This window comes from Panulirus ornatus, chromosome 50 (assembly GCF_036320965.1).
Source record: "Panulirus ornatus isolate Po-2019 chromosome 50, ASM3632096v1, whole genome shotgun sequence".
Classification (NCBI taxonomy): Eukaryota; Metazoa; Arthropoda; class Malacostraca; order Decapoda; family Palinuridae; genus Panulirus; species Panulirus ornatus.
Genome location: NC_092273.1, coordinates 863,891 through 883,812, shown reverse-complemented (window position 1 = coordinate 883,812; position 19,922 = coordinate 863,891). Strand labels below are relative to the sequence as shown.

Genomic DNA, 19,922 nt, shown 5'->3' with positions numbered 1-19,922 from the left:
GTTCCTAATGACGACTTCTGTCTAATGCTCCTACCTACTACTTCTACCTAATGTTTCTACCTAATGCTCCTGCCTAAATGTTCTTACCTACTATTATTATCTACAGCTCCTTCCATTTTGCCAAAAGGCAGGTCTAGCACATAGTCCTTACTGCAGGAAAATCTAAAGTTATGAAGAATGAGCTGGGTGAGTTAAGCATTGTCAAGTGTTACATATACCAAGGAAATATTATATGTTTGTGGACAGAATGCCAGTAGTCCACATGTTAGTGAGGTAGAAAGAAAAGACAGCTACCTGGGTCAGAGGAATGCAACTTGACAAATGCTAAAGTGCTGGCTCATTAAGCAGATGTTGCTACTCCACGTGATACTCAGACAGGTAGTATTGGTAATATACCTCCCTGGTCGTTGGTTGCCTGCCAACTACTACCCACCACTTAGCACTTTACTGCATGGGAGGCTAATTAAGAAGCTGTTCACTAGGCAGGAATAAGGGGGAAACTCCTTTAATGGATAGATTATTACAGTGAAAGGCAACAGAGGATGCATATCAGACGAGCCTTCCCCAGATTGGTCGAGGTGACATGTTAAGTGCCACATGGTTCCATTTTAGAACCATTACTCTTCTTGATTTTTTGAATGACTTGCATGAATATGTGGAATCCTACCTGAATCTGTTTACAGGTAATGCAAAAGTCAAGATGGAAGTAAATAAGTAAGATTGCAGCAACTTATAAGGGGGCCTAAACAGACTGCAAAGTTAGTCCAATATGTGGTTGGTGAAATTAAACTAGACAAATTATAAAGTTATATGAGTGGGATAGAGTGAAAGAATGCATATACATGATTATTGTCTTGCAAGAAATGGGCTTCAGGTTTCTATGTGTTAAAGGGTCTTGAGAGTCAACATCTTTCCTAACCTACCGCCAGATTCTTATGTTAAGAGAATAGGTAGGGAGACAAATTGTCTTCTGGCAAATATCAGACTAGCTTTCAAATATATGGATAAGGATATATTTAGCAATCTGTTCATATCCTACATAAGACCTAAACAATATTTTGCTTTATAAGTTTGGTCACTGTATCTGAAGAGGAACAAAAAACTAATAGGTGAAGATACAAAGGAGGACAACAAAGATGGTACCAGAATTAAGAGAGCTAAGTTACAGGGGAAGGCTAGAGGCTTTCAATTTGTTCACCTTGTAAGAGAAGAAAGAAGAGTGGCCTGATCACAGCTTTGTATTTAGAACAGATCGATGATGTGGAAAGTAAACAGATTTCCAGAGATGCAGGGATGAAGCAGCCAGTTGGCATAGCAGAAAATTAAGCAAGAACTTGTTAGAAAAGATTTAAAGAAGTGTTTTTATAGTACAAGAGTGGTTGATGAATGGACTAGAATAACTGAGGACATGTTTAGTGCAGACAGCATACATAGATTGCACAAGAGATGTGGACTTATACAGCACAGATAGGTATTTACATATGACGTTCACGCCTCACACCAGTAACATCAACTCAAAAGTAACGCAGAAACTAAATGCCCTCAGAACACTGACTGGCCCCAGAATTCAATGAAAACAGAAAAAAATCCCTCATCTTCTTCAAAAAGTTTCTCCAGTCTACTTTAAACTATGCTTCACCTGCCTATAACAAAGCTTCAGACCACACAAAATAGTGCACTGAGAACAGTCAGTGGCTGCCATGCAACCACAAGCACTCACCCCTTACAGTACAAAAAAAGGATCCTCCCATTACATTTTTGATATTGATATTCACTAAACCCCTCCCATGCAAACCACTCCATAGCTAACCACCAATCCCGAAGTAGAAATAAGAAGCTTATCCCTCCTCACCTTTCAGTAACCTCTAGTCACAGATCCCCAACTCCAAACAAATATAACATGGACAAAATATACACACACTGAAATAACCCAACAAGCACTAATTAATCACCCTTTCAACTTGGGCTTAACTCATACCTACCAGATATACACCCATCAGAAACCACAGTCTGGAGACGAACATGAGTCACGCTTTCCTGTCTATGCTCTGGAGACCACTTTCCTACAGCACCATTTCAACACATCCTGAAACCTCTCTGTCCTTGATGCAACTACCATGATGAAGACACAGAGCACTTATGACTTAATTGTCCATATTTACTCTGCATTAAGAGGTACACACATCAGTGCACTTTATGATCTATGGTTCTGATGGATGGATATGACCAGCTTCCTGGTCACTGCAAAAGCCTTATAAAGATAAAAGGAAATCCTGGAGCAGGAAGTAAGGAAACATATATTTTGATTTTGATTTATCTCAGGACCAATTTCCATGAAAGGGCCTCAGTGTTACTCAGGACCATTCTAAAGGCTCCTGCAGCCCATTATTATGTTACTCCCAGTAATAGGGAAATATAGACTCCTTTGAAGTGAGAAGTATTTTGATGAGACTGCACTACTAATGATACAACCTCACTAAGGATGATTTTTCACTTGCATTGTAAAACATTATAACCTCAAGCAAGCAGAGTCCAGTAACATCAGACATCTGTGTGAAATTATACTTTAAAATACATTTTATGTTATGGTTATCCTAAGTGTTTATATTAAGTTTGGAAAGTTTATATGTATCCCAAAATGTTATTGACCTTAGCCATAGAGCTGAAAATTTTATCTGGTGAAGATGCAATGGGTTTTTGTTAAGAATTTCAAGATGGGGAATACAGATTCTCAAAATACCTTCATCATAAATTACAAAATATATTTAGAAGGAAAATGATGTTCTAGGTAATCTATAAAAGCATTGTGAGTGACATTAAATAACCTCCATCAATAGGCAAGAGATGGCAAATATAATGAGAGTATGTCCATCTGTATGGACATACTCTCTAGTGACATGAGGGTTATTAGTGTGAATTGAAAAATTATCTTGAAATTTGAAATGTGTATGGTTTGTTTCAGTGGAACATTAATATGAAGAGACTACCTTATGGAACTAGGTTGAAAAGCTCATAAGATGGACAAAAAATAATTACAGGAGACTTGTTATGATATGCAGACAGAGTGAAGGACTATGTTAGTGTTGAAGTTGTCGGTGTGGAAGAGCGTGTGTGAACTGGTCTCCAGGTTATAAGAATTATGACCTCTGTTTTCCAAACATTTTTTATGTGTATGATGATCTGTTGATTTCATATTGTTGGAATTCATAACAATAATCACCAGCAAGATATGCTTCTTATTTGATGAACTTTTTTCTTGGTTGTGGGCTTCATTATAGCTGCACCCTCCTTGTATTTCTTGTACTAACAATCATCGACTGGTACTCCTGACCATCCCTGAAAGCTAGACACAGAACTTGTTATTCACAACTGTTTCATACTATGTTTCCTGATGTAGTTAAGTATGGACATGTAGTGTTGCCTTTCTTCATTAAGATAAAAGTTTCATTAACCCCTTTAACTCTCTAGGAGTGGTGCATCACCTGGGTTGTGGCTTGTGATGTTGGTTCCACTGGCATGTAGCCCAGGCCTGTACACAACTTATAACCATTGCTGCCCAACACCTCGTCTCTTGGCATTGCTTGCTCTTCAGGTATCAGACTGAAATGTTTTTATATACTTTTAGAGTTAACTTTTCTCTGCTTTTTATATTATCTCTATGGAAGCTGTAGTCTTCTTAATCACATGTGAATCTCTAAGTGAGATTAAGTGATTATTTTCTTATGAATAAGTATGGTAGGAAGGATATAGAAAATGTGGGAACTGTCCTGAGAAGCAGAAAATTATTGGGAATACAGCAGATGAATTGCCCTCTTATGGAACCATAAGTTGCAGGGAAGGGGTGAGAACTGGCATAACTAGAGTGGCCTTAGAAAAATACACAGTGGAAGACAGTATAACCCCGACACCAGTGAGATGGAATGGTGAGAAGGTATTGGATAGCATTGAAATATCTTGACCCATATAAGGCTCGTGCTCGTGATGAAGTTCCTCTGTGTTTAACAAGGAATGTGAAAAGACATAAAGAGTACAAAGGAATTCAAACAATATCAGACCATTGGGTCCCTTTGAAATCGTTTGTGAGAGTGGAAGATATCAGACACTCACATTTTAGTGAGAGAAAAATAGAAAGGCATACAGATTATTTAGAGAGAAAAACCTGCAAACTATCAACTAAAGAGGTGCAAATAATGTTAGTTGTGTACTTAAAGTGAAGTATATATTGTCTGTTTATAGATATAGTGCTGCTCTCAATTTTTATTTTCTAAATCATTCCATATGTTAACAATCATGTTGAAGAAAAAGTAGTTCGCCTCATTCGAAGTAGAATGTTTGTCCATTAGTTTGCATCATTTATTCTGAGTGAAATTAGATGAATCAGCTCATTAGTACCATGTTAGATCATGATTATCCAAGCCTCTGATGATTTTGATTTTTTTTTTTTTTTTTTTGCTTTGTCGCTGTCTTCCACATTAGCAAGGTAGCGCAAGGAAACACGAAAGAATGACCCAACCCACCCACTCGCACATGTATATACATACACGCCCATTATTTATTTATTATTTTCCTTTGTCGCTGTCTCCCATGTTTGCGAGGTAGCGCAAGGAAACGGACGAAAGAAATGGCCCAACCCACCCCCATACACATGTATATACATACATGTCCACACACGCAAATATACATACCTATACATCTCAATGTACACATATATATACACACACAGACTTATATACACATGTACATAATTCATACTGTCTGCCTTTATTTATTCCCATCGCCACCTCGCCACACATGGAACATCCCCCTCCCCCCTCATGTGTGCGAGGTAGCGCTAGGAAAAGACAACAAAGGCCCCATTCATTCACACTCAGTCCCCAGCTGCCACGTAATAATGCCCGAAACCACAGCTCCCCCTCCACATCCAGGCCCCACAGAACTTTCCATGGTTTTACCCAGACGCTTCACATGCCCTGATTCAATCCATTGACAGCACGTCGACCCCGGTATACCACATCGATCCAATTCACTCTATTCCTTGCCCACCTTTCACCCTCCTGCATGTTCAGGCCCCGATCACTCAAAATCTTTTTCACTCCATCTTTCCACCTCCAATTTGGTCTCCCACTTCTCCTTGTTCCCTCCACCTCTGACACATATATCCTCTTTGTCAATCTTTCCTCACTCATTCTCTCCATGTGCCCAAACCATTTCAAAACACCCTCTTCTGCTCTCTCAACCATGCTCATTTTATTTCCACACATCTCTCTTACCCTATTCTTACTTACTCGATCAAACCACCTCACACCACATATTGTCCTCAAACATCTCATTTCCAGCACATCCACCCTCCAGCGCACAACTCTATCCATAGCCCACGCCTCGCAACCATACAACATTGTTGGAACCACTATTCCTTCAAACATACCCATTTTTGCGCTCCGAGGTAACGTTCTCGCCTTCCACACATTCTTCAACGCTCCCAGAACCTTCGCCCCCTCCCCCACCCTGTGACTCACTTCCACTTCCATGGTTCCGTCTGCTGCCAGATCCACTTCCAGATATCTAAAACACTTCACTTCCTCCAGTTTTTCTCCATTCAAACGTACCTCCCAATTGACTTGCCCCTCAACCCGACTGAACCTAATAACCTTGCTCTTATTCACATTTACTCTCAGATTTCTTCTTTCTCACTCTTTACCAAACTCAGTCACCAGCTTCTGCAGTCTCTCACCCGAATCAGCCACAAGTGCTGTATCATCAGTGAACAACAACTGACTCACTTCCCAAGCCCTCTCATCCACAACAGACTGCACACTTGCCCCTCTCCAAAACTCCTGCATTCACCTCCCTAACCACCCTATCCATAAACAAATTAAACATCCATGGAGACATCATGCACCCCTGCCACAAACCGACATTCACTGGGAACCAATCACTTTCCTCTCTTCCTACTTGTACACATGCCTTACATCCTCAATAAAAACTTTTCACTGCTTGTAGCAGCTTACCTCCCACACCATATACTCTTGATACCTTCCACAGAGCATCTCTACCAGCTCTATCATATGCCCTCTCCAGATCCATAAATGCTACATACAAACCCACTTGTTTTTCTAAGTATTTCTCATATACATTCTTCAAAGCAAACACCTAATCCACACATCCTCTACCACTTCTGAAACCACACTGCTCTTCCCCATTGTGATACTCTGTACATGCCTTCACCCTCTCAATCAATACCCTCCCATATCATTTCCCAGGAATACTCAACAAACATTTACCTCTGTAATTTGAACACTTACCTTTATCCCCTTTGCCTTTGTACAATGGCACTATGCATGCATTCTGCCAATCCTCAGGCACTTCACCATAAACCATACATATGCTGAATAACCTTACCAACCAGTCAACAACACAGTCACTCCTTTTTTTATGAATTCCACTGCAATACCATCCAAACCCACCGCCTTGCCGGCTTTCATCTTCCGCAAAGCTTTCACTACCTCTTCTCTGTTTACCAACCCATTCTCCCTCTCTCACTTCACACACCATCTCGACCAAAACACCCTATATCTGCCACTCTGTCATCAAACACAATCAACAAACCTTCAAAGTACTCACTCCAACTCCTTTTCACTTCACCCCTACTTGTCATTACCTCCCCATTAACCCCCTTTACCAATGTTCCCATTTGTTCTCTTGTCTTATGCACTATATTTTCCTCCCTCCAAAACATCTTTTTATGCTCCCTACAATTTAACGATACTCTCTCACCCAAACTCTCATTGCCCTCTTTTTCACCTCTTGCACCTTTCTCTTGACCTCCTGCCTCTCTTTTATACATTTTCCTGTCATTTGCATTATTTCCCTGCAAAAATCGTCCAAATGCCTCTCTCTTCTCTTTCACTAACAATCTTACTTCTTCATCCCACCACTCACTACCCTTTCTAATCTGCCCACCTCCCTTTCTCATGCCACAGGCATCTTTTGCACGAAGCCATCACTGCTTCCCTAAATGCATCCCATTCCTCCCCCACTCCCCTTATGTCATTTGCTCTCACCTTTTTCCATTCTGCACTCAATCTTTCCTGGTATTTCCTCACACAAGTCTCCTTTCCAAGCTCACTTATTCTCACCACTCTCTTCTCCCCAACAGTCTCTCTTCTTTTTTAAAAACTTCTTCAAATCTTCACCTTCGCCTCCACAACACAATGATCAGACATCCCTCCAGTTGCCCCTCTAAGCACATTTACATCCACAAGTCTCTCTTTCATGCACCTATCAATCAACGTGTAATCCAATATTGCTCTCTGGCCATCTCTCCTACTTACATACATATACTTGTGTATATCTCTCATTTTAAGCCAGGTATTCCCAATCACCAGTCCTTTTTCAGCACACAAATCTACAAGCTCTTCATCATTTCCATTTACAATACTGAACACCCCATGTACTCCAGTTATGCTCTCAATTGCCACATTACTCACCTTTGCATTCAAATCACCCATCACTATAACCTGGTGTCATGCATCAAAGCCACTAACACACTCACTCATCTGCTCCTAAAACACTTGCCTCTCATGATCTTTCTTCTCATGACCAGGTGCATAGGCATCAGTAATCACCTATCTCTCTCCATCCTCTTTCATTTTACCCATATCAATTTAGAGTTTACTTTCTTACACTCTATCACATACTCCCACAACTCCTGCTTCAGGAGTAGTGCTATTCCTTTCTTTGCTCGTGTCCTCTCACCAACCCCTGACTCTTCTCCCAAGACATTCCCAAACCACTCTTCCCCTTTACCCTCGAGCTTCGTTTCACTCAGAGCCAAAACATCCAGGTTTCTTTCCTCAAACATACTACCTATCTCTCCTTTTTTCTCATTTTGGTTACATCCACACACATTTAGACACCTGAATCTGAGCCTTCAAGGAGGATGAGCACTCCCCGCATGACTCCTTCTGTTTCCCTGTTTAGAAAGTTGAAATACAAGGAAGGGAGGGTTTCTAGCCCCCAGCTTCTGTCCCTTTTAGCCGCCTTCTACGATATGTGGGGAATGTGTGGGAAGTATTCTTTCTTCCCTATACCTATAACTATACCTGGATTAAATCACCTCAACCTTCTTTTTTTCTAAGCTAAATAGATTCATTTCATTGGCTGTCAGTGGATTTGTTTGTCAAACAAGGAATCCTCATGGTAGTTCATCATTGAACTCTTTCCATTCTGTCTGTGTCTGTTTTCAGGTAAGATGACCAAACTGAGCACAATATTGGGAGGCACCAGTGAACTGTAAAGAGTAAGGATGATTTCCTCAGACTTAAATTTGAAAGCTCTACCTATGAATCCAAGAATCTTTTTGATTTTTTCTACTTCTGTATTCTGCTTACTTGGCTTTAGGTCACATGAGTTTATTGCACCCAAGTCTTTGTGCTCATTTACCTTTTGCAGTTCAGTAGAATTCATTTATCTTACCATTTTGTTTTTCCTACCGATCCGTAAAACTTTGCATTTATCAGTATTGAACTTCATTTGCCACGTATGAGCCCAGTCCATCAGTTTGTCTATGCAGTTTGAAGCTGCTGATGTTCAAGTTTATTTTCAGATTTATTTTCCAGCTTGGTATTATCTGCTGTATATGATAAATTACAATGCAGCCCATTATCAGTATCATTGATTACATATGAAAAAGAAAACCAGTCTTAAGACTGATCCCTGTGGCACACCACCTATTTCTTTTAGTCATTCAGATGACTGACCATTAATTACAACTCAATGTTTACAGCCAGTTAAAATTTTTTATGTACCATGTGACTTAAATTTTGCTTGTAACCCTGAATGCAGAGCTTTATCAAATGCTTTTCAAAAATCTAGATAGATATTAACTGCTTTACTTTCATCATACATGTTGATTGCATCATAAAGGAAAACAATCATATTTTTCAGACTTGACCAAGTTCATCAAAAACCATGCTTAAAATCATTTATTAAGTGGTAGTCCTCTAAATGGTTTACAGTTTTGTCTCAAATGAAGGTTTCCATAAGTTTTCCAACTGCACTGACTTATTACTTTTTTTGAATATTGGTGTTACATTGGTAAACTTTAATTTTTCTGGGTCATTCCTTGTAGCAAGTGACATATTGAATAGAACTGTCAAGGGCTTTACTGTCTCATAATTTGCCCCTTTCATTGTCCCCTGATAAAAGTTATCAGTGCCTGCTGTTTTGTTTACTTTCATTTACTTTATTGTTGGCAGTATGTCTTCAACTTTTATGTCATTATATTGCAGAATATTTTCCTCTGTCATCATTGAAACTGGATTCTGGACTTGATTTGTATCTTTGCAGGTAGTAGTTGATAGGCATCCAATGACCAGGAAGGTATATTACCAGTACTATCCGCCTGGGTAGCAGGAGGGTTAGTGACATCTGCTTGGTGAGCCAGCCCTTTAGTGGTTTTCAAGTTGCACTCCTCTGACCCAGGTAGTTTTCTTTTCTTCCTCCTTCACTAACATGTGGACTACTGGCATTCTATCCACAGACTTACAGTCTCTCCTTTGTATATGTAACACTAGACAACACTTAACTCACAGCTCATTCTTTGTAACTCTAGATTTTTGTGCGGTGAGCACTATGCGCTAGCCTTGCCTTTTGGCAAAATGGTAGGAGCAGTAAATAGAAGTAGTAAGTAGGAACATTTAGGCAGGAGCATTAGGTAGAAACATTAGGTAAAAGTAGTAGACTTGCCCTCTGCCAGTGGTGTGTTAAGGGTGAGGCATGAAGGCTAAGAAGCAGCACTGGAGCTCTTTAGTTATGAAAACTCTTTTGCTGTAGCCTCCTCTCATGAGGGAGTTTCAGTTGGAACAGGCATCAGAGATATAGATAGATTTGTGTCTTTAATCATAACCATTTATATATTTATCATACTCAACTGCCATCTCCCACATTAGTGAGGTAGCGCAAGGAAACAGAAAAGGAATGGCCAACCCTGTGACTCACTTCCACTTCCATGGTTCCATCCGCTGCTAAGTCCACTCCCAGATACTTAAAACACTTAACTTTCTCCAGTTTTTCTCTATTCAGACTTACCTCCCAATTAACTATTGATACAGAAAAGTTTTCATAAATTTTTGCCATAGCTTAGCTGTCTTGAATCAAGCCAGTGTTTTCCATAATTGATGGACCAGTTGACATGGTTAATGACTTACTTTTTCAAATTTAAATAAAACTCCTTAGGGTTTCTTTTGCTATTTTTGGCAATAAATGCTTCATTTTTTTATGTTACTCTATCGTGTTGGTTATTAGTCTCTCTTAGTTACTTATGAGCTACTTTCTTAGACATCAAGCACTTCTTTATGTGATCATTCCATCTCCTTGGCTTCTTTTTTTAAGTAAAAGATTGTCTACTATACATTGGCACATATGTTCCCTCTACTGTTCTGAAAGTTTTATGGGAGTTTTACCAAACTACATTCATGTCATTATCAGTGACCACATCATCCCAGGTTTGCTGGTCACAAACACTGCAAATATCATTAGAATTTGTAAGCCTAACATCTAGTGTTATTTCATGACTGTCATTTTGAACAGAATTACATGCAGCTTTGAAAGTCACCTCAAAAGTAGTTTGTTGGTGATCAGTTGTACCAAATTTATCTCGTAACTTTATCATTAACAAAATCCTCATTTGTCGTTAGAACTAAATCTTTTGTATTTATTTTACAACTAGGTTTCTCAGCTAATTGGGATAGGGCATTATCAAGCAAATTTGAATAGAGTAAGCACCTGGAGGCTGGAGCTACTGGAAAGGGATTTCAACCACTCTTTTCTTCCTTTTCTTACTTTAGAGGCTGCAGTCACATACAAAAGTGCACATCAAAGCTGGGCCATAATTGAAATACAGAGAGGTTAATGAAAGTAAAAAAGAAGAAACATGGGGAAGTATGAATGAATTTTGAAGGAAGTGAAAAACCTGTGTTTTAACGTGTGCTGGGTCATAGTTATTGGGAATGACATAAGAAGGTAGAGATTTCCAAAGTTTCAAGATGTAGGGGAGAACAATTATCAAATGGCCCACCCTTGAATTGCCAACAGCCAGATGGTAATTATGTGACACAGCAGCTTGCCAAGTATTGTGAAGTCTATCCAGTGGTAGGGAAACAAAGGCAGCCTGGTCTTGGGAGCAAAAACCAAAGTAATAGTGATAGAAGGGGGAAAGTAAACCAACATTGCAGTGGGTCAAGTTTTGAACTTAGCCTGGGAGGGATTATAAGTAGGACAGCTTTCAACTCAACTCCATCAAGTAGGGGTGCAGAGTTAGAACCAACCCAGACATAAGAGCAGTACTCCACACAAGGGCAAATCAATCCTTTGTACAAACAAAACAATTGCTTGTGAGAAAAGAAATTTTGACATCTAATCAGGAATCCTAGTTTCTAAGAGGCAAACTTAGCCATTTTTGTAATTGGGGTTTCCTTGATAGAGTGGATGTTACAGTAATACAAAGGATATTTATTGAGCCAAAGGGTTGAATTACAGAACCATCAAAGGAGAAAGAAAGTTGTGAGGACTTTTCAGTCAAGAGTTGGGCAGAAACTGGATCTTGAAGGCATTATACTTAACCAGATATCATTTACCTCACTGAGATATCCTGTCTGAGTTTATTGAGGAAAGTGTGTCGAGGTGCAATGCATATCAAGTGAGAGAAGAAGGAGCAGAATTGAGGGATGTAGAGGAATGCAGTGTTGAGTCATCAGCATAAGAATGCATTTGGTTATTTGTAGAAGAAAGGAAGTTATTGATAGAAAAAAAGTGTAGGAAACAGGACAGAACCTTAAGGAACACCGCTGCTGATAGAGAAAGAGGGAGAGGCTGATGCATCAGCAACCATAGAGATAAACAGATCAGAGAGGAAGCTAAATATGAGGGAGCAGAATGAAGGAGGGAAGCCAAAGAGGGGATTTTAAAGATAAGTACTTGATGCCACTCCTTGTTAAATGCTTGGGTATCTGGAGGGTTACTGATAGCTGTCTAGTGAGCCATCACCTTAGTGGTTGTCATGTTGCACTCCACTGACCTAGTTGGCTGTCTTTTCTTTTTGCCTCACCCACACATGGACTGCTGACATTCTGTCCACAAACATACAATCTCTCCTTGCACTCCACTGACCTAGTTGGCTGTCTCTCCTTGTCACACATAACACTTGACAATACTTAAATCACACAACTCATTCTCTGTAACTCTAGATATTTTGTAGTGGGCACTATGTGCTAATCATGCCTTTTAGCAAAATGGAAGGAGCAGTAGATAGAAATAGTAGGATGGAACATTAGGTGGGAGCATTAGTTTTTTTTTTTTTTTTTCCGCTGTCTCCCACGTTTGCGAGGTAGCGCAAGGAAACAGACGAAAGAAATGGCCCAACCCACCCCCATACACATGTATATACATACATCCACACACGCAAATATACATACCTACACAGCTTTCCATGGTTTACCCCAGACACTTCACATGCCCTGATTCAATCCACTGACAGCACGTCAACCCCATTATACCACATCGATCCAGTTCACTCTATTCCTTGCCCTCCTTTCACCCTCCTGCATGTTCAGGCCCCGATCACACAAAATCTTTTTCACTCCATCTTTCCACCTCCAATTTGGTCTCCCACTTCTCCTTGTTCCCTCCACCTCCGACACATATATCCTCTTGGTCAATCTTTCCTCACTCATTCTCTCCACGTGCCCAAACCATTTCAGAACACCCTCTTCTGCTCTCTCAACCATGCTCTTTTTATTTCCACACATCTCTCTTACCCTTACATTACTTACTCGATCAAACCACCTCACACCACACATTGTCCTCAAACATCTCATTTCCAGCACATCCATCCTCCTGCGCACAACTCTATCCATAGCCCACACCTCGCAACCATACAATGTTGTTGGAACCACTATTCCTTCAAACATACCCATTTTTGCTTTCTGAGATAATGTTCTTGACTTCCACACATTCTTCAAGGCTCCCAGAATTTTCGCCCCCTCCCCCACCCTATGATCCACTTCCGCTTCCATGGTTCCATCCGCTGCCAGATCCACTCCCAGATATCTAAAACACTTTACTTCCTCCAGTTTTTCTCCATTCAAACTTACCTCCCAATTGACTTGACCCTCAACCCTACTGTACCTAATAACCTTGCTCTTATTCACATTTACTCTTAACTTTCTTCTTTCACACACTTTACCAAACTCAGTCACCAGCTTCTGCAGTTTCTCACATGAATCAGCCACCAGCGCTGTATCATCAGCGAACAACAACTGACTCACTTCCCAAGCTCTCTCATCCCCAACAGACTTCATACTTGCCCCTCTTTCCAAAACTCTTTCATTCACCTCCCTAACAACCCCATCCATAAACAAATTAAACAACCATGGAGACATCACACACCCCTGCTGCAAACCTACATTCACTGAGAACCAATCACTTTCCTCTCTTCCTACACGTACACATGCCTTACATCTTCGATAAAAACTTTTCACTGCTTCTAACAACTTGCCTCCCACACCATATATTCTTAATACCTTCCACAGAGCATTAGGTAGAAGTAGTATTTACGAACATTAGGTGGGAGAATTAGGTGGAAGTATTAGGTTGGATCATTAGACAGGAACGAACATTAGGTAAACACATTAGGTCTAAGTAGTTGATAGGAACATTAGACTGGAACCTTAAAAACACTGCAGTAGAGTTACCCTTTGCCATGGCCTGCTAAAATTGAGACATAAAGGCTAAGAGGCAGTACTGGAGTTCACCTTTTATGGAGACTTTTTTTGCCAGGGCCACCCCTTGAGGGAGTTTCCAAATGGAATGGGTGCCAGAGATATAGATAGATAGATAGATAGATAGATAGATAGGTATGACATATTGTGGTGATATGTCCCATTTTACTGCACTTTAGCTGTGCTTGTCTCTAAAGAAACAACACTGGCAGATAATTGTACTTTTAATCTTTTCTTTTTTTTCTTTCAAACTATTCGCTATTTCCCGCATTAGCAAGGTAGCGTTAAGAACAGGGGACTGGGCCTCTGAGGGAATATCCTCACCTGGCCCCCTTCTCTGCTCCTTCTTTTGGAAATTAAAAAAAAAAAAAAAATGAGGGGAGGATTTCCAGCCCCCCCGCTCCCTCCCCTTTTAGTCGCCTCCTACGACATGCAGGGAATACGTGGGAAGTATTCTTACTCCCCTATCCCCAGTACTTTTAATATTGAGAGTAAATGCAAGAGTCTTGGAGAGATGGGCGAGTAGCAGACTGTTGGGGGATGAGAGGCATAGGAAGTTAGTCAGTTGTTGTTTGCTAATGATACAACACTGGTTTCTACCGACCAACACCTTGTCAAGTTTCCTGCATGAATTCTGCTTGATCCGATATATCATGGACCTTTCAAATACTAACTGAGATTTGACTTGCTTCTATTGACTAATTTCTTTAGAAATGATTTGTCCCAAAGCCAATAAAAACATGTCACAGAGAGCCTGATTTAAGAAGTTACCACACTCCTAATGTTCTCCTAATTATCTGTAAGTCTTGAATACTAAGTGATAGACTTATCCTTTCTTTGTCTCCTGTTGTAAATCTTATGCTTAGTTGTTACAGTTAGCTCAGAGGTAAATGTTTTTTGACCAATCCACCTGGCTGTTCAAAGGACTTACTGTTGGGCTTTGCTGGAGCTAGGAGCATTCCTATGAATCTGAAAGTCTTGCTCCTCACTAAACTCAGAAACAATGCTCTTCTCATTTGTTTTCCTCCAGAATCCATATAACCGTTAGCTAGAGAATTTTGGCTCCACTGTGCATATAATCATGGCAGTCCTCTTGCTCCTTAAAACTGGCAACAGTTCTGTGTACTGAAGCAGCCATTGTTGTGCATCATTGGTTGCATATCTGTCTCTTAATGAAACTTCAGATGTTATTGTGGGTAGGTAATTCTATCCTTTACATCATGTCATTACTCTTGGTGCTTCTCTGTTGCTGATGATCCAGTCCTCACCAATATTATCTGTGTCTTAGTAGGTAATCATCAATGATGTGCTGGCATGCAGTAGAAGATTGTTTATTACACTCATTGACAAGCATGGCTGCTGGAAGGGACCTGAGATGTACAGTACTCAATAATAATTCATATCAATGTACTAACATGTACATTTATCTATCATGCACTTATACAGTGCCCTTCAGCTTTTGAGAAGCAGATTTTTTTTAACACTGATTATGTGGGATTCCAGTATAGAGTGAAGGATCTGGTTATGCCCAATATGTTTCTGTTGTTGAAGGGTTGATTTGTGGTGTTTTGAAATTGAACAGAGGGAAAAGAGTGACATTTGAAAAGAGATATAGGTAGAAGTAGCAATTTAGCATTATTGAATTAAACCGGGTATTTGCTTTCCCATTCCAGGATATTGCACTGATCCAAATCTAGAGAGCTCTGTTCAGAGTGAGAAAGAATGAAAAGGAGAGTAGGGAGTGGAGTAAGAGTTTGAAGTATAGAGAGTGGAATCATCATTGAATATGGTGAGGAGTTTAATCTCCAGTTTGGTCTCCCCATTCTCCTTGTTCCTTGTTCCCTCCACTTCTTATACATATATCCTCTTTACCCACCTTTCCTCACTCATTCTCTCCATATGTCCAAACCATTTCAGCATACCATTTTCAGCTCTCTCAAGTACACTCTTTTTATTACCACACATCTCTCACACTTTGATTACTTACTCGATTAAACCTCCTCACTCCACATATTGTCTTACGCTTTGATTACTTACTTGATCAAACCTCCTCACTCCACATATTGTACTCAAGCATTTTATTTCCAACCCATCCACTCTACACAGTCTTATCAATATCCCATGCCATGCATTCGTATGATATTGTTGAGAGTACTGTTCCTTCAAACATACCCATTTTTTGCCCTCTTAGATAATATTCATTCCTTTCATATATTCTTTAGCTCTCCCAGAATTTTTGCCCCCATTACCCATCCTATGACACGCTTCCCCTTCCATGGTTCCATTCACTGCCATGTTTACTCCCAGGTATCCCAAACATTTTACCACCTCCAATTTTTCTATATTCAAACTCACACCCCAACTAACCTTTCCCTCAATCCTGCAAAACCTAATAACCTTGCTTTTATTTACCTTCAGTCTTTACTGCCTTCTTTCACACACTCTTCCAAACTTAGTGACTAACTTTTGCAGTTTCACACTTTAATCTAACACAAGTGCTGTATCACCAGAAAACAGTAACTGACTTCCAGGCCTTCTCATCCCCACAGACTGCATACTCGTCCTTCTTTCCAAGATTCCTGGATTTACCTCCCTCACCATGCCATCCATAAACAAATTGTAGAACCTTTGTGACATCACACACCCCTACCACAAACCAACTTTCACTTGAAACTGTTCATTCTCCTCTTCTTATTCACACACATGCCTTACAGCCTTGATAAAAACTTCTCACTGCTTCTAGTAGCTTTCTTCCCAAAGTGTATATTCTTAAGACCTTCCATAAAGCATCTCATCTATGTCACCTCTATTATATGTTTTCTCCAAGTCCATGAATACCACATACAAATCCATATGTTTCTTTAAGTGTTTCTTACACACATTCCTTAAAGTAAACACCTGATCAACACACCCTCTACCACTTCTCAAACCACACTGCTCTGATGCCTTGTATATGTCTTCTCCCTCTCAATCAGTACCCTCTAATGCAACTAACCAGTTATACTCAACAAACTTGTACTTCTGAAGTTTGAACACTCACCTTTATCTGCCTTTCCTTTTTACCTTGGCACTATATATGCAATCCACCAATCCTCAGGCACCTCATCATGATCCATACCTACAATGAAAGTAATAACCAACCAATCAACAACACAGTAACCCCTTTTCTAAATACATTCATCTGCAGTACTATCCACTCCAGCTGCCTTGCCACATTTCACCTTACACAAGGCATTCAACACCTCCTCTTTCTTCACCAAACCACTTTTCATGATTTTCTCACTTGGCATACACCCCAACTCAAACACCCTACATCTGCCACTCTCTCATCAAACACATTTAACAGACCTTCAGAATGCTCTATCTCCTCATTTCATTACTACCTATTATCACTTCCCCTTTTACCCCCTTCACTGATGTTCCCATATAATCTCTTTTTTTGCACATTATTACCTCCTTCCAAAATACATTCTTATTCTCCCTAAAGTTGTCCAATACTCTCTTACCCCAACTCTCATTTGCCCCTTGTTTCAACTGCTGTACCTTCCTCTTAACCACCTGCCTTTTTTTCTTATACATCCCCTGACCATTTTCACTTCTTCCCTGTAAATACTGCCCAAATGCCTCTCTTTTCTTTTCCACTAGCAACTTTACTTCATTGCATCGTTCATTACCCTATGTATTCTGCACACCTGCATCTGTTGTGCATTCCAGCACTGCTACCCTAAATACCTCTTAATCCTCAACCAACCCCCTCGCTTTATTTACTCTCACCTTTTGCCACTTTACTCTCAGTCTTTCCTGGTTTCTTCAAGCAAGTCTCTTTTCCAAGCTCACATACTATTGCCACTCTTCCCACCATCACTGTTTCCTCTTTTTTGAAAACGTCTTCTAATCTTCACCCTCGCCTCCACAAGATAGTGATCAGACTTTCCACCAACTGCCCCCTCTTAGCACATTTACACCCAAAAGTCTCTCTTTTATATGCCTATCAATTGATGTGTAATGCACTAATGCCCACTGACCATCTTTCTTTCTCACATATGTATATTTGTGTATATCCATCTTTTTAAACCAGGTATTCCCAATCACCATTCCTACTTCAGCAGACAACTCCACAAGCTGTACACCATTTCCATTCATAACTCTAAATTCCCTATGTCTCCCAAATATTCCCTCAACTGTCACATTTCTCACCTTAGCATTTAAATCATCCATTACTAAAATCCAATCTCTTACATCAAAACTGCTGATGCACTCACTCAGTTGCTGTCAGACACTTGCCTCTCATCTTTCTTCTCGTGGCCAAGTGTATAAGCACTAATAATCACCCATCTCCTGCCATCCACTTTCAATTTTACCCACATCAATCAAGAATTTACCTCCTTGCACTATGTCACACACTCCTACAACTCCTACTTTATGAGTAGCTTTACTTCTTCCTTAGCTCTTGTCCTCTCACACTCTGTCACATGCTCCTACAGCTCCTGCTTCATGAGTAGCACTACTTCTTCACTCTTGTCCTCTCACAAATCCCTGACTTTACTCATAAGACATATCCAAACTTAGTGATGACTGCATAGTGAGCCGGCACTTCACTGGTTGTCAATTTGCACTCCTCTGACCCAGGTAGCTGTCTTTTCTTTCTGCCTCACCCTCACTTGGGCTACTGACATTCTGTCTACAAACATACAATCTCTCTTTAAAATGCATAACACTTGACAGCACTTAATTCACACAGCTCATTCTTCTTAACTCTAGATTTTCTTGCTGTGAGCACCATGCATTAGCCCAGCCTCTTGGCAAAGTGGGAGGAGCAATAGATAGAAGTAGTATGTAGGAACATTTCATTAGGAGCATTAGATAGAAGTTGTAAGCAGGAATATTAGGAAGGAGCATTAGATAGAAGTAGTCCATAAGAACATTTGGCAGAAGCCTCTGCAAACACTGCACAAGAGTTGCCCTCTGCCAGTGGCCTTTAGGCTAAGAAGGGCACTGGAGTTTACTATTAATGGAGACTTCATTGCTGTGGCCACCCCCTTGAGGCAGTTCCTGGAGGGAATAGGCATTAGATGGATAGATTTTCCCCATTACCTTTAGCTTTGTTTTACTCAGAGCCAGAACATCCAAGTTTTTTCCTCAGACATACTACTTATGTCTCCTTTCTTCTCATCTTGGTTACATCCACACACATTTAGACACCCCAACCTGAGCCTTCAAGGCAGATAAGCACTCCTTGCTCAGCTCCTTCTTATGTTGCTTCTTTTAGAAATTGAAATATAGGAAGGGGGGGTTTCCAGCCCCCTGTTTCCATCCCTTTAGTTGCCTTCTACAGCACATAGGGAACACAGTGGTATGACTTTTTCCTCCACCCAATTTGGGTAGGGGAAAAGATTAAGTGTGGCCAGGCAGGTGGAGTGGATGAAATTGCAGTTGAATTTATTTAGGAAGTGGGTGACTGTGCTGGTGATTGGTTGGTAAAGATTTTCACTGTGGATCATGGTGAGGTGCCTGAGGATTAGCAAAATGTATGTATAATGCAATTGTATTAAGGCAAGGGGGGATGTTCAAACTACATAGGTATAAGTTTGTTAAGTATACCTAGTGAGTTTTATAGGAAGGTATTGAGGAGGGTGAAAGCATATACAGAGCCTCAGACTGGGGAGGAGCAGTGTGTTTTCAGAAGTGGTAGAGGATGTGTGGATCATGTGTTTGCTTTGAAGAATGTATGTGAGAAATACTTAGAAAAATAGATGGGTTTGTATGTGGCATTTATGGATTTGGAGGAGGCATATGAAAGGGGTGAGAGAGATGCTCTGTGGAAGGTCTTGAGAATATATGGTGCAAGAGGGAAGCTGCTAAGAGCAGCGAGAAGTTTGAGGAGAGTGAATGGTTCCAAGTCGGAAGAGAGGAGAGTGAGTGGTTCCAAGTAGGAAGAGAAGAGAGTGAATGGTTCCAAGTAGGAAGAGAGGAGAGTGAATGGTTCCAAGTAGGAAGAGAAGAGAGTGAATGGTTCCTAGTAGGAAGAGAGGAGAGTGAATGGTTCCAAGTGAATGTTGGTCTTTAGCAGTGGTGTTACCATGGTTGTTCAGTTTGTTCATGGATGGGGTGTAAGGAAGGTAAATGCAAGAAGAGTCTTGGAGA

General features: G+C 40.4%; 1 protein-coding gene across 11 annotated transcripts in view; it reads left to right on the top strand.

The window, feature by feature from the left end:
- The window catches only part of Dolk (Dolichol kinase), a 68,206-nt gene that overhangs the window by 19,409 nt on the left and 28,875 nt on the right, over positions 1 to 19,922 (top strand). For 7 of the 11 annotated variants that reach the window (XM_071691033.1, XM_071691028.1, XM_071691029.1 and 4 more), the window contains exon 3: positions 3,469 to 3,592. The exons of 2 other annotated variants lie outside the window; for them this stretch is intronic. In XM_071691033.1, the coding sequence (XP_071547134.1) occupies positions 3,469 to 3,592 (124 nt within the window). Of the gene's footprint in view, positions 1 to 3,468; positions 3,593 to 9,348; positions 9,484 to 19,922 lie in introns of all 11 variants that reach the window. 2 more of the 11 variants (XM_071691036.1, XM_071691035.1) reach the window with 2 other exon arrangements.